This window comes from Serinus canaria, chromosome 1, assembly GCF_022539315.1.
Source record: "Serinus canaria isolate serCan28SL12 chromosome 1, serCan2020, whole genome shotgun sequence".
NCBI lineage: Eukaryota > Metazoa > Chordata > Aves > Passeriformes > Fringillidae > Serinus > Serinus canaria.
Window position 1 is genome coordinate 83,907,487 of NC_066313.1, and position 14,809 is coordinate 83,922,295.

General features: G+C 42.3%; 2 protein-coding genes across 6 annotated transcripts in view; one reads left to right on the forward strand and one right to left on the reverse strand.

Annotated features, from left to right (window-relative positions):
• The window catches only part of EIF5B (eukaryotic translation initiation factor 5B), a 38,066-nt gene extending 30,167 nt beyond the window's left edge, over window positions 1-7,899 (forward strand). Inside the window, exons 18-24 of the mRNA XM_050974570.1 lie at window positions 1,450-1,581; window positions 2,910-3,041; window positions 3,151-3,227; window positions 3,333-3,497; window positions 4,471-4,609; window positions 5,140-5,301; window positions 6,154-7,899. Coding sequence (XP_050830527.1) covers window positions 1,450-1,581; window positions 2,910-3,041; window positions 3,151-3,227; window positions 3,333-3,497; window positions 4,471-4,609; window positions 5,140-5,301; window positions 6,154-6,261 — 915 coding nt within the window. The 3' untranslated portion in view covers window positions 6,262-7,899. The remainder of the gene's footprint in view (window positions 1-1,449; window positions 1,582-2,909; window positions 3,042-3,150; window positions 3,228-3,332; window positions 3,498-4,470; window positions 4,610-5,139; window positions 5,302-6,153) is intronic.
• A 2,100-nt stretch (window positions 7,900-9,999) lies between these two features.
• Window positions 10,000-14,809, reverse strand: part of REV1 (REV1 DNA directed polymerase) — a 54,940-nt gene continuing 50,130 nt past the window's right edge. For all 5 annotated transcript variants that reach the window (XM_009085408.4, XM_018908881.3, XM_018908884.2 and 2 more), the window contains 5 exons: window positions 14,462-14,570; window positions 13,211-13,422; window positions 12,884-13,043; window positions 11,986-12,088; window positions 10,000-10,433 (listed from right to left, as the gene is read on the reverse strand). In XM_009085408.4, the coding sequence (XP_009083656.2) occupies window positions 10,322-10,433; window positions 11,986-12,088; window positions 12,884-13,043; window positions 13,211-13,422; window positions 14,462-14,570 (696 nt within the window). In that variant the 3' untranslated portion in view covers window positions 10,000-10,321. The remainder of the gene's footprint in view (window positions 10,434-11,985; window positions 12,089-12,883; window positions 13,044-13,210; window positions 13,423-14,461; window positions 14,571-14,809) is intronic.

Consider the following 14,809-nt stretch of genomic DNA (forward strand, 5'->3'; position numbering starts at 1 on the left):
CTGGTGTCTTTTTTGAAAATGCACTTGCATGTTCATGTTGGGGTGTGTGTTGTCACAGCAGTGGCAAAGAGAATGATCAAGGAGTTACATTGCAGTGAGGATTAGGGTGTACATGCTTTAATAAGGGATTCAAGTATGTGGCTACATGTGAGAGCAAAATGCCCATCTCAAATGGAAACTGGAGTGTACCAGTACAGAAACTTCTGAATTAAAATTATAATATTAGTAGAAGTGGGTTTTTAGTAACAAAAACCATATACACTTATTACATTTGAGAAAAGTGAACACATGAGTTTCTAGGGCTGGTTGGTGAGTGGCAGTGACCAGGACTTCTGCAGAATCTGCAGCCTCTTGGCATTTTCAAGAGTTGTAGGTTCTGCTGCCCTTATTAGCCTGAGGAGAGACCCTGAATTTAAAATCCTTCTTGTGCGGCTTTCCTTGAAATGAGGAGGAGACACAGAATCAAAAGGCTGTAAATAAATTAATACATACATTAAGATTAATGCACGCAGTTCAAAGATGATGAAAAGAACTGCTTTGATGTTCCCTGTTTAAAAGGGAAGGAATAAATGTCTGCACAGACTTGTTTTAAGGCAAAGAAAACCGTATAGGTAAACTAGGTGAATGTAGGTTTGGGAACCCTGAGCAGGGGAGGTAAACCTAGGGTAGCTTTGGGCTTTTTTGATGCAGGCAGTGAGGATGCATTTTGATTCAGCTTGTTTATGTGGAATTGTCATCTTTGAAATAAGACCCAGATTCTTGGAGTGGAGGGCTAAAGGATAGAGGTTTGCAGGAGCAAAGTGCTTATTGAGGAAGGAAGCTGCCATGCAGTTTTAAGAAAAGGATGGGACATCTAAATAAAAAATTAGGAAACAAACCAGAAAATCCTTCCAACATCAATTTAAAGATCTTCAGAAATAACTGGTTTTGTTATGTCTTAAAGCCATGCCCTGAGTGTGACATCTTTGAGGTTCCCCTGGATGGGGAGAGAATCTGGGAAATTCTAGATGGAATTAAGCACTTGAGAAGGCTGGTTGGCCTCCAGTGGGAGAGAGCCCTTCCTGCAGAGAGGTTTGGGCTGGGTGTCAGCTAAGCTTTAGTGTTTTTGTTTAGCTGTTGGCATCTTCCCATCACTTGCCTATGGGGCTGAATTTGTGGGTTTTATTAGTGAGTAGATGCCTATGAGTGAGTAGATGCTTGCTTTTTTCTAGTACATGTTCCTTTTTAGTCCCCTTCTCTGCTTTTAGAAGATTTCCCTGTGCCCTGCCCACCTTAGCAGGGGCACAGGGGATATCTGAAGGGAAAGGAGCAGGAGGACTGAAAGGTTCAAGGACAAAGCAAAGACAATCATGCTGAAAGTTGGGAGCTGCTGCGCTTCACTGCTCCCTGCCGTGTTCTTCAGCTGCTCAGCACAGAACTCTTTGCTAGTGTGTATATTCTCTTTTTCAGAACCAGTATGAAAAGCACAAAGAGGTTGTTGCTGCTCAAGGTGTGAAGATTCTTGGGAAAGATTTGGAAAAAACCTTGGCTGGTTTGCCATTGCTTGTAGCTCATAAGGAGGATGAAGTCCCAGTCCTCAAGGTGAGGTGGCTGATGTTGAAGAACAACACACTGAGGGTAACTTGAGCTCTCTGGTGATGAAACTCAAATGTTGAGAGCTGAATTTACAAATAACTGGGTTTTTTGGTTGTTTTAAAAACTGGTCCAGTAACATGTTTTGTGCCCACGTGAAGCTTTGGTGGTGTGATGTTTTTAGTATCTTGACCATTAGTTTTTTCCCTGATATTTTGCTGGGGTGTCTGTGCTGCTAGAATAAGGTTTGAAAACAAGTATCATGGCATAGTTTGACTCTGTTAATTACTGATTTGGTATTTGTAGTAAATTATGGATATATTCCAATCAGATTATAGTAGGTACAAATCTACTAGTGGAGTTCTGCAAACTCTCTTAATTGCAAAGCTAATTTAAGACTTTTGCAATAAATTTCTTTTGTGACTTACATCCTTTCCTCTACCATTTTTAACATGTAACTATCCTTAACTCAAAACTGCTTCATTTTGCTTCTCCAAAGGCAGGAAGTTAGTTTGCTAATTTACTTTTAATTTACATGTTGCCAATTTACACATTGCTAATTTACTTTTTCATAGTAAAAATCATAGTCTTCCTTTAGTCTTCTGTCTACTTATTTGTGCCTTTGAAGGGAGGTTAAACTTTTGGGATGTCCAAACGCAGACCTTGTTGCTGGGCTGTACGAGTATTTACTTCAAGTGTACTGCTGGTTGTAGATACAGTGGCTAAAAGTCAAAGTCAAAACCCATTCATCTGCCAGGGGAAGAGACTTTAGTGTTTGAGGTTAGAAGGCATGGGCTCTAAAAAATATGTTTTTTTCACTTCTCTAAAAGCAACAAATTTGCTTTGCTGCTCTTGCGTCCTTTTTGGTACTCAGGCCTAAAAAGTGTTCAGGATCCTTTCCAGCTCATGGGTTTAGGTGTTAGCTTTTGTCATTGATCCCCAGGCAGCCGAAGGCATTGCCACACAATGTGGGCCATGTGTTTGCTCAGCCTTGCCAGCAGAAACTTGTACTGCTGGGGAAAGTGATGTGTAGTCTGCAGAGAAATGTTACCAGCTCTGAAGGTGGGCATCCGCTCAGTTTTATATGATCATCTTTCTACAAAATCCTCAGGTCTAGTTCAGCTCAGGCTTTTCTAATGCCAGAAACCGCCAGTATCTCACAGGCTGTGTATGATTTACACTGCAGCTCTGTCACTTGGGACCTATCACCATGGCTGTTGCTTGTTTTCAGCAGCTCATGAACAGGAAGATTTTGTACCCTGAGGCATAAATAGCAAGAGAACTAAAACTGGCTTTTTCTCTCCTTTTTTTTTTTTTTTTTTTTTTCTCCCCTAAAGGATGAACTAATACATGAACTGAAGCAAACACTGAATGCAATCAAATTAGAAGAGAAGGGTGTTTATGTCCAGGCTTCTACTTTAGGCTCTTTAGAGGCATTACTTGAATTTCTTAAAACATCAGAAGTGCCAGTAAGTACTACTGTGCTTTGTCTGATGCCATTGATTCTGTGTTTAGTCAGTAAATGTTTCCTTTTCACTCAGAGATTAGTGACTTGATTTTTGTGGCTTTCTTCAACAGTATTCAGGAATTAATATAGGTCCTGTCCATAAAAAAGATGTTATGAAGGCATCAGTTATGTTGGAGCATGACCCACAGTAAGTACCTTTGCTGTGCTGTGCTGATAAAAGTGCAGTGGTGCTGCAGGCTGCTCTGGCTCTGTGGGGAGCCTGCTGAACTGCTGGGCTGGCTGTTCCCTGCAGGTACGCTGTCATTCTGGCATTCGATGTGAGGATTGAACGGGACGCACAGGAGATGGCTGATAGCTTAGGAGTTCGGATCTTTAGTGCTGAAATAATTTATCACTTATTTGATGCCTTCACAAAATATAGACAAGATTACAAAAAACAGAAACAAGAGGAATTCAAGTAAGTATGAGCAATTGTCTTCTGGATGTTTCCCAAATAAGTGTCTTTTTTATTCTAGTATAAATGAAGCTGTATTTAACTACTTGTTTCTTTATTACTTTGCATATGATTGTGATGGAAAGGGAGGAGAGGAGGAAGATGTTAGGACAATAAATTGATAGTTTTCAAGAATTCAGTGCTCCAGTCTAATTGTTTAGTTTTGGATTAGGCCTAGTAGGGTGAGAGCTGTGAAAGCTGTGCAGCAGATGCAGGATTCAGCTAGAACTGTTGTATAATATGGAGTGTTTTTATTACAGTTTGCTTTCTGTACTTGGCTTCTCTTCCTAGATTGTGGCAGATGGGTTAGTCTTGCAGAGTTCAAAAAACAAAACTAAAAGGATTTGGATTCTATTGTTTCATATTCATGTGATCCCAGTGTAGAGGGCTTAATTCTGACTGCAGTAACATGAATATTTAATCATTCAAGGATTTATAGGGACCCAAAATTAATTTTTGGAATTGTCATTGGGTGGCCTTCAGTAAAATAAGGACAGTCAAAATAAATGAAAATGTGTTTTGTTTAATATTGATCCCAACTTGAGTTTATCTCAGCTTTTAAATGTATTTGTTCACTTGGCAAAAAAAAACCCTTGACATTCTGGAGTTCAGGCAGCAATATTTCTATTCCTGTGTTCTTGTGAGGCTATAATTACACTGTAAAATTACTACTCCTTTGGTCTTGGTCTAGGTTGAGCACTCAAGCCTGTCAAATTAAAATCCATGCCAGGCATGAATGATTATTACTCCCTGTAGTTTTTGAAGAACAGGTATGGACTAGAATTAGCAAGACTGGACAAGAGTTTTTTTTCTTGCTTTTTTCCAAGTAACACTCCTAGAATGAATGCCCAAGAAGTGTGGGAGAAGGCAGAACTGTTAATGATACACTGGAACAGTGGATGTATCTTTCAAAGTGCCTTTTCTTGTCACCTTCCAGGCATATAGCAGTGTTTCCATGCAAGTTGAAAATACTCCCTCAGTTCATTTTCAACTCTCGTGATCCAATAGTGATGGGTGTTGTGGTTGAGGCCGGCCAGGTGAAGCAGGGGACTCCCATGTGTGTACCTAGCAAAAATGTAAGTAAGGGCCTCTTCCTACTGCATGTTTGATCCAGCTGGTAGCTCCTGGGATGATGCACCTTAGAGTGCTTGCATGCTTTTCCTCAGTGCACAGATTGCTGTTGGAAGATGAGGGTCAAACTTGCAGATCAAGTCTTTCTTCTGGTGCTCAAAATATCTCAGTGCACTTTGCCAGAAGAGTTGAGCCCTGGAGCAGGGCACAGAAAGTGGCTGGAGGGCACCTGCCCGTTCTCTGCTGTGGTATTGAGTAATGGGCAAAATTAGCTACCTGGTAGCTAAAAAAGAACCAACTCTTGACACTTTAAGGGCTAACCAGTTGGTATTCCAGATGAGCTGTGGGAGGTTGGTGTCCCTGCTCTTTTCAGGATGGAGCACTTGCTGTGCTGTACGTTTGGCTTGTGCTGAGGTGGCAGCTCTGCCAGTGCCGCTCTTCCTGCAGCAAGTCTGTGCCTACAAACAGGAGTTTAGAGAAGGGTGCATGCACAGGGGTTTGGTGGATGTGTTACAGCTGCTTCATTGTATTACAGTTTGTTGAAATTGGAATAGTCACAAGTATTGAAATTAACCACAAACCAGTGGATGTTGCAAAGAAAGGCCAAGAAGTTTGTGTTAAAATAGAACCTATTCCTGGGGAATCACCTAAAATGTATGGACGACATTTTGAAGCAACAGATATCCTCGTCAGCAAGGTAGGAGCAACCTGTGTTTGTGGAGAGGGCTTGGGACAGAGTGGCAGCTTGCTTGAAGTGAAAACGTAGCATAAAGCCTCAAAACCAGGGGAGGAGCCTTCTGTCACAGACTGTCTTTCACTTGGGAGGGTGTGTGCGGCATTGTGCATCCAAGGTCTCTGGAGCTTGGTTTGAGGTCTGTAGGCCCCTGCAGAGGCCTAAGGAAGGAGGTGCTGTGGCTGCAAAAACTTTGCAGTTCAAAGCACCTGAGAGGGCAAAATGCCACACTCACTATTTGCCCACTGTTTGTACACAGAGCTCAGCAGTCCCCCAGGGCACCACAGCCTGTGCTTTAAATTGCACAACAAATAGCAATCCTCCAGTTGCTCTGACTGTGGGGCACTGGGCTGGAATGAGATGATCCTTTGCTTTATCTTTTGCTGTAGGAAGTAAAGCCACAGCTCTCCACCTTCCTAACGGTATTAGTCACCAGGTCATAGGACACCTCCTGCCACACACGTGCCAGGAGCGTGTGCCCACAAATGAAGGGTCGGTAGGGCCTGGGATAGGGACAGGCTGGTGTTGCTGGTCCTGTAGGCCCTGGTGGAAGCAGGAGACCTCTCCAGTTCTTGCCTTACTGCATAAGGTGGGATGGTCTGTCCAGCTGCAGCCCCTCTAGACCAGATAAGGGATATGGTGTGAGGAGAAATGAAGGGAAACAAATAGGTTGGGTCATTCAGCTGATCAGTAGCAAATAGGGGCTTAGAATGAGTTTACCTGGTGTGGAGACTGCCCTTCCTTCAGAATAACTGTTTCCAGTGTGCTGTTGTCAATTCCTGTGTGTTTCTGATGGGTTTGTCTCGTGTGTTACAGATCAGCCGACAGTCCATCGATGCTCTGAAGGACTGGTTCAGGGATGAGATGCAGAAGTCTGACTGGCAGCTTATAGTAGAACTGAAGAAAGTGTTTGAAATCATCTAGATAACTTTTGCAGCAATGGGGAGGCAGGAATAAACGCACTCTTCCTGTTACTAAAAACGTTACCAACAAAGTCCTGTATTAAAGACAGTGTTGGATATATGTTTGGGAGGAAAATGTGGATAAAATGTTTTCCATGAGAAACCAAGAAATTTACACTGGTTTGACAGTGGTCAATTTACATGTTCCCATGGTTCCAATGTGCCTGTTCACCTCTCCTACTACCCTTCCTAATACTGGCTGCTGTTTTAAAGTTTGCCCTTCCCTCTCTTACACCTTCCTTCCACTCTTTTTCCCTCCTTCTCTCCAAAATAAAATAAATTGAATTTTTATTACAGAACTAAAGCTCTTTCACTTTTATACTGATGAGAGCAGTACTGCAGTATTTGATTAACCAAGCTTCTGCAGACTTTGTGATTCTCGGGACATTTTTGATGTAAGAAATACTTCTTTATTTATGCATACCTCTTTCCTTGACTTTCTTTTCCAACATTCTTCTGCTTTGTGCCTATAGAGTTTTTTTAAATAGAAAATTAGGCAATTGGGTATCTCTGTATTTGCTTTGTGTGAAACTGTTGTAAAAGCATAGCTGCCCACCTTTTACTGCTTGTACAGTTCATGGAAGTCAACCTGTAATCATTATAATGCAGAGCCACAAATAAAGGAGATGGACATAGCAGCCCATTTGTTTTACAGTTTGCTTTGGTAATCCAAATTTCACTTCATGGGCTGTGGCAAATGTGCAAAGGCCAGGCAGGGACCCTCTTGCCTCCCTCTGCTTGGCAAAAGGCTGGAGGCTGTTCCAGCAAAGGCGCTTCCTCCTCAGAATGCGCTTCCTGTGTGCTCAAGGTGGTGACGCCAGCGTTCCCGAGGCACGGGAGGGGCAGGCCAGGTGTTTAGCACGGCAAGCTCCCGCGGAGGTCAGAGCAGGCATCTCTTCTCCAGCTGCTGCTCAGGGTGCGAGCACCTGCTAACAGCTGCCGGCCCGGAGCTGTGACTTTGGATGCTGCATCACAGCTGTGGAGCCACCTGACAGCGCGGAATTGAAGCAGCTCCAGCGTGGATGTTTGTGATGACCAGGAGTCAGTCTGCAATCCCAGCATTCTCCTACTCCCCTTCCCCTCTGCCTCCCTGCCTGGGATGACAGCTTGATGTATTCTTTCTGAGGCTGTCTCTGGGTAACTCAGCTCATGCTGATGGGAGCAAAACATTCTTCAAAAGCACAAGCTGAAACAAAATGGAGGATTGTTTATGCAGCTGAGATTTTTAGCATTTAAGATACTTAAAAGAGTTTAACATTCAACACGCAATTTGATCAGATTTCTTCTGTCATTTGAATTACTTTTTTTTGTTGGAAAAATCTGAATGTTATGATTGAGACTATGTGGACTCCATTACAAAGGAACACTTAGTAACTCACCTCCTTTGCAAATGGAATTTAACTTTCTGGATTTTTCTTTGTTAGATTTTAAACTTGCCATTGAAAAGGACCTTTTCACTATGGTTGGTGTGTGGTGCAACTTCCCATCAGTGGAGAAACACAATGATCAGAGGACGGAGACTGCATTTAATTGTTAAAATTTTCTTTTGAAAACTATGCAATCATGAAAACTACACTAATAAAAAGTTCTTAAGAACACAGATGTCAAAAGAGTGTGGTCAACGTATTCTTTGTTCCCTCAACTCCATAGGTAAAACCTCTGGGAAGCAGATACGCTCCTTTGGCAGGCTCCTGCTGTGGAACTTAAACTAACCTGTCAGTTAATAAATGCTGAGTCTCTTTAAAGATGCCAATTGTACATCTGTCTGAGCACCGGTTCCAAAATCAGGGCTGTACCCAAAACCCGACTGGTAAAATACCTGCTTGAGTTTCAGCAGTACCTGCCTTGATGTGAGCAGCTGATGTGCTGATTTTTCTAAACGAAGGTGAAGAGAAAAAAGCAGCTTCAAAAGCAGGAACTGAAGGGGCTGCAAAAGACCCAACCTAGAAATTAATGGAAACTTGAGAGGTCTTGGCTCAGACAATGTCCAGCTCTCGAGACTTGTATCAATGACTGGATGCAAGGAAATGAGCACCATCAGGTGTTTATTCACATGGATCAGCCTCCCCCAGCCTGCTCAAGGTCCCTGCTGTCAGCCCTTCTCGCGCTGTGGGAGAAGCTCCACCCCCAGTGGCACCACTGGGCCTGTGCTTGAGAGTTGCTCTGAGCCTCTCTCCTACCAAGGGGCCCAGCACTGGGCTCAGCACTGCAGCTGCCTCTCACCAGTGCTGAGCAGAGGCAGCAAGCTCTTGCCTTGACTCCCGGGGATCTTCCTCCTGCAGCCTGGCAGCTGCCTCTGCTGTGCCGAGCCCAGGCCTTACTGCAGAGCTGGCCCCTCCCTCCCTGGGATAAGAACCTGGCACCTCTGTGCTGAAGTTCACGAGGTTCCCAGCACCACCCCCACCCTGTGCCATCAGAAATGTGTTGAGGCTGCACCGCCCCAGCACCCAGCTCCTTTACAAAGAGGATGAATAGGACTGGACCTGGTACTGGCTCTGGGTACCACTTGGGCCTGGCCCCTAACAGGACTTTGTACCACTGACCTCCACGCCCAGTTTTCAGTAAACTTCTCTCTCTCCAGCCTGTTCTTCATCAGCTTCTCCTTGAGAATGGTACAAGAGATTTAACAAAAAGCCATACTGAAGTCAAGGAACTTGACATCTCCTGCCCTTCCCTCATCTGTCACCTGGCTGTAGATGTTGATACCTCTCCCCAGTGTGTGGAAGGAGGAAACCAAGGTCACAGTCTAAAGCTAAAACCCTGCTGCCACTGCTGTAAGTTGTGCTGCAGCCAGGGATGTACCACACAGCTTTCTCTGCCCCAGCTGTACTGGCAGCTGCTCTCCAGCAGCAGCTCCTGCCCTGTGCTAGGCAAGGTGCTTCCATTTAAGCTAGTGGTGCAAATACTGCTCCAGCTTGCATTCCTGCTCTCAATTCTATGCTCAGCATTATGTGGGATACTTCTCACCTCCTCCCATCATTTCTACAGCAATCTTTCTTACCAACTTGGTTTTTGTCAAGTGCTCTTCATTCTCTCCAGGTCCCTGAACAGCCTTGTTCAACGTATTGGGCCAAGTACAACTGTGCAAGGCTGGCGCACACCTGCAAAAAACAGACTTGCCCGAAATATGAACTGCAGGGATACAAGCTCACCCCCAAGCAGGGACACAGTGATGGGATGGTTTATTTTGTCTCAGCTGCTCCCTCCAACCTATTTTGTTATGCTGCACGAAGGACATGCGTGCCACAGGCTGGGGAGAATGGTGCTGTTTTAGACGTGGCTCTATCTTGAGTAGGAGAAATGCAGAGGACAGATGCAGGCTTGACCAATGCTCAATGTTGGCTACTCCTCTCCTCCTTTACAGTGCTACTTTGGGGTGACTTGCCTTACTCCAGAAGCTCATCAGAGGCAACAGGACACCCAAGGTCAGACAGACAGCCTGTGTGCTTCAGGAGTGTCTGGGCCACCCTGGCTTCAATCTTTGAAGGATGAAACTGAAAATGAACTAATATTCTTCCCTCAGCTTAAAATCTGTAATAAAGTTAGCAAAGAAGAAACAAAAAGTGGCCAGGTGCCCGTACAGCAGCCTCCTCCAACTGTTGAGGCAGTACCACTGTGTAAAACTTGGTGAAATGAATCAAAGCTGCAGCTTTAGTAAAAGGGGTTCACTATATTCAAACTGAAGCATCACAAAATAGAATCAGTACAAAAATATACATACAGTTCTTTATTAAACAACTGTAAACACTTCACTGTAAAAATCCATAAAACTTTATAAACAAACATTTTGTAAATAGATTCTATACTACAATAAAAGAATTTTAACACAATTATTTACATGCAATACTGACAAATTTGGCACTTTCTGAAAAGAAATGTACAAAACACTTTGTTGTTTAAAAAGAAATTTGAAATTATAAAACTCAGGGCATTACTATCATGCACTTTGCAAATACCTCACAAGCACTTATGGCACAGCTAGCAGAGAGCTCCAGGCTCTCATCAAGCTCTTTACTACAAGTTCAGATAACTTTTAATGTGCTTCCGTAAGTTTGTTGTAAAACTACCTGAACATTGTCAAGAATGAAGTCAAATGCCATGTTCCAAACTGATTCCACAGATGACTGCATTAACCTGAGGGAGAAAAGGAAGAAGAGGCTGAAGAGCACCATTACAGAACCATTCCTTTTTATAATCACTGGAAAACAAGATCACAATGGTTCCCCACGAATGGAATTTTGATTCAGTCCTAGTAAAGCCCTCTCTCTCTACTTAAACACACCAAGTTTTACTTAACAGCACGAATTCCTGGTGTCAGCAGTGTCACAGCAGCTTGTGAATGCTGGCATCTGGCAGTGGTGTGAGCCTGTGAATTAAGTGGTGGGTGACCTTCCACCAACTGCATACTGAAGAACAGAAATGGCAAGCTTCTGAATCCTGATCTTTACTTCCTCATCCCAACACAAAGATGCTATTTCTCTATTTCCAACAAATGCCAAGTGCAATCAACACATTTAAATAATAAGGTTTGGGGCATTATCTAATTTTTTATATATATTCATTTTTTATTTTTAATATTTATTGCTAAAACCAAAATCCACAAAGAACTGAGAGTTCCCCCTATGGTGTGAGTTACTTTTATAATTAGCAACTACAAGAAGCAAATGAAAGAAATGCCCAGGGAAAACAGAGCAGCTCTGCACTCTCAGTGTCTCTTCTAGATCCCTGTACTGCAGGAGAGCAGAGGGTTCCTACACTCAGAGCTTTGGAGGGTGTAACACCAGTACCACACAGCTAAGTGTGAACCCTCTGGGGAGACACACTGCCATCATGGTGCAGATCCAACACACAGGGACCAGGCATGGGACATTCTGACAATTCTGAAGAGTTTTATAAAGAATTTACTATACAGATTTCATGAAACAGTTCATTGCACTGTGTGTTTTGCATTTCCCAAGGCCTAAAGATGTCATACAATACAAAACCCAGTGATCTCCCTATACTTCTGTAGTCTTTTTGGTGTTGATTCATTTTGTGAAACATATTTGCAGATATAAAACCTAGAAAGCTGAGCTCCATGGTTAGCTTTACTTAGTAAGCAAGTAATAAATGCATTAAAACCTCACAAACTCATGGCAAGAGTAATAGAAGCACAATAACAAAGTAACAGGAATGCATTTAAAGGCTGGAGGTGAGACAGAATCTGGACACAGCAAGAGAATGAAATCAGGTCGAGAGATACCATGAAAAAATGAACAAAAACAGGATGAAGAAAAGGGACAATGCTGATGGAAACTACAATCTTTGTCTAGAAATTGTTCCCAGAGAAGCTGTGGATTCCCCATCCCTGGAAATGTTCAAGGCCAGGCTGGATGGAGCTCTGAGCAACCTGGTCTAGTGGAAGAAGTCCCTGCCCATGAGTGGGGAGTTGGCCCTGGGTGATCTTTAGGATCCCTTTCAACCCAAGCCATTCTGAGATTCTATGAATTACTACTAAATATAACTCTTATTTTTTCACCAATTACCTATTTTAACACTCCAACTCCTTCCCTTAACCCCAGTATTCAACGTTAAAACCACTCATCGCTGGAATGTCTAATGGGTTAATGGGCTCACAATGCAGCATCTAGTGTACAAATTCTAACAAAAATAATCCAAAGTTCACAAATACTAGCAATTAAGTTACCTTTTCATGTACTTGACAACCAGATCTAACTTTTCCAAGTCTTTTTCTTCTATTAGATCAGTACAGTATTTCACAACCTGTAGAATGTCTTCTTCCATAGGATCTGCAATTAAAAAAAAATTAAAAAATGAGGTCTTTTCTCTAAGACTGCTTAGAATATAATCACAGAATAATGGGAATACAATAGAAAGAAATTCTGCAGTATCAGCATATCAGGGGCCAACCTGACAATTTCTGTATTCTCAGAGTCCTGAAATACCTGTCTTGTAGACTTTTTTTTTCAGTAAGAACAACTGACAAATCTAGCAGTAACCAATGGGAAAAGAGATTGAGAATGCAATGGCTGTTTTGAAACTCTAAGGAGAATAATAATGTCCAGGGCAGGCAGGTCAAATTTCCCAAGGTTTTAAGGAGTTGTTATTTGTTTGACCTAATTCAAATCACAGTTTAGCAAGAGTGTCACAGTTGCACAGGTTTTTTTTATCTAGTGTTCTTCCCAGCATATATTTTGACAAAACCCCAAACCTCTGCCTCTTTCACAGAAGAAATGAATTCCCTTTCAAGAACTTTAATTTAGCAGTTGTAATATGTTGGAAAAATTCAGTAAACCTCAGACACATGTAACATTGAGGCATAGGACAATGGCCAGACACATGGCTTGAAGAAGGATCATGTTACTTTTCATGATGTTAAGCAAGAGGAACTAGCAAAGCCACAGAGTAACAACTGGCAGAAAGAATCAAGTTCTTCCAAGACTGCCAAGGCAGCAAGACTTCAATAGTATTGTAAAAAATAAGCAGCAAAAGGAAGAGTGAAGGAGAAAGAAAGTACAAAAAGCCTACTCAGAGCAGTTTTCTTTGTGATGCACTGCAAGATCACCCAGTGTGACATCCCTCACCTGAGATAGTTGTGATCCATTCTTTCAACAATGTCTTCACATCGTTGAATTCCACAGCTCCAGCGAGGTTTGGGGCCTGTGGCCTGAAGGAGCCCGGCTGCTGCTCCGTCTGCAGAGCTGATGGGCCTGCAGAATCTGAAGTTGATGGAACTGCTTCTGCCTGTTCCAAACATGGAATTGGATAATGCTCAGTCTGACAAATATGGCAACACCATATACATACAGAGGTAACTGTCAGTGAAGAATCGAGTAAAGAAAAACAGCAACCTGAACTCAGTCTAAAGAAGCAGATACAGCTTTACCTAAGGCTGTTTGTCTTAAAAGTACCTGAGCAGCTGTTCCTTCTTGTTTCAAGAAGCCATCTATTAGCTTCTGTGGGCTTCCAGATGTAGCTGGCATGTTTTTTGCAGGACTACCAATAAGTTTGTTTTTCAAAGGACTCTGAATCTTTTTCACAGGACTGCCTGGATTTTTTTTCCGTATTTTTTTCTTATTTTTCACAGTTGTATGCTTCAGGTGTAGGAATGGATTTTTTGGCACTGAAAAACACAGGAATAGTCAATGGTTGATACATTTAAAATTTAATACTTTCCACTGAAAGAGAGACTCTGGATCTCCCCCAAAAATCTAATATTAGCTTGAGAAAACACAGCCTAGATAAAGCAACTTTAACGTCCACACCATTTCAGATCTGAAAAGCACTGTTAGACTTTCAGTGTACAGAGGACATTCAGCTATTCATAAGCTTTTAAATGTGAGCATTTCAGTACTTGAATGCTCACATGAAGCAGCTGGTGAAATCTGAATCTACTGGACAAATTGCCTCACCTCAGTCAGAGCACAGTGCCACCAGTGTTAGTGGCAAGCCAGCAGTGTAAAGCCCCCACAATGCTTTTATCACAGCTTACGAAGGAAATCTCTCTCATTCCATCATTCTAACATATCTGCATTAGTCCACTGGCTATGAAATCAGGGTGTGATTATAATTACAGTGCAGTGTTTAACTGGCAATCAAGCCAATAACATTTACAACCTATTTTTATGACAAAGCATGTTCATAGGGAATCAGTCTCTTTCTTTCTACTGATTATAAAAAGGAGACCTGGATGATCAGCTCAGAGCAAACCCAGCTGACTTTCAGACATTCAGTGAGATGCAGTATGTCTTTCTCTAGCTGCCCCAAAACCTTGCCAGTGCTATGGGTTTCATGGAACCATGAGAATGCTCCCTGGAAAGAGTTTAACTAACTTAAGAAAGTGCAATACTTTAAATCAGAAGACACATCAAGTTTGGATTCCATATGGCAAACATATGGATGTGGGGAAAGCTTAGTGCCACAGTCCCCATGAATTGAATTAATTACCCATTTGAGTAAAGCTGGGCACCTGTTTGCAAACTGAAACCACAGCTGGTTGTAACTGACAGTCTGTCAAAAATAAATACAGAAATTCAGTTCAACCCAGCATCTTCAGAGAAGCTTTGGTTGTATTTTCCAGTTTGTTACTTAGGGCTGCATAGCTGTTTAGATAGCAAACAACTCCTACACCACAAGAGTACTGCACAACTACACATTCTCACCTAAAGTGTTAGCAGGCTGCTGCTCTGATTGCTTCTGCCTTTGATCATAGGCATCTTTCAGCTCTGCTTGCAACTCAGCAGGTAGTGCAGAAAAAACCTCAGGGTCCACCTGGACAGTAACAAAAGATTCATTTGATTATTTCAGCAGTGAGCAGCACTGTTTGCTTCTTTCTAGGTCACTCACATGAGAAAGGCATTTACATTTTACGCCAAGCAAAAATAAAGGAGATATAACTGAAATACCGTAAAACACACTGTACATTTTCTTTGTAAAAACAACAAAATGCACATTTAATATTACTCTATTTACTAAAATTACTATTATGAGCATATAATGCACTAACCTTC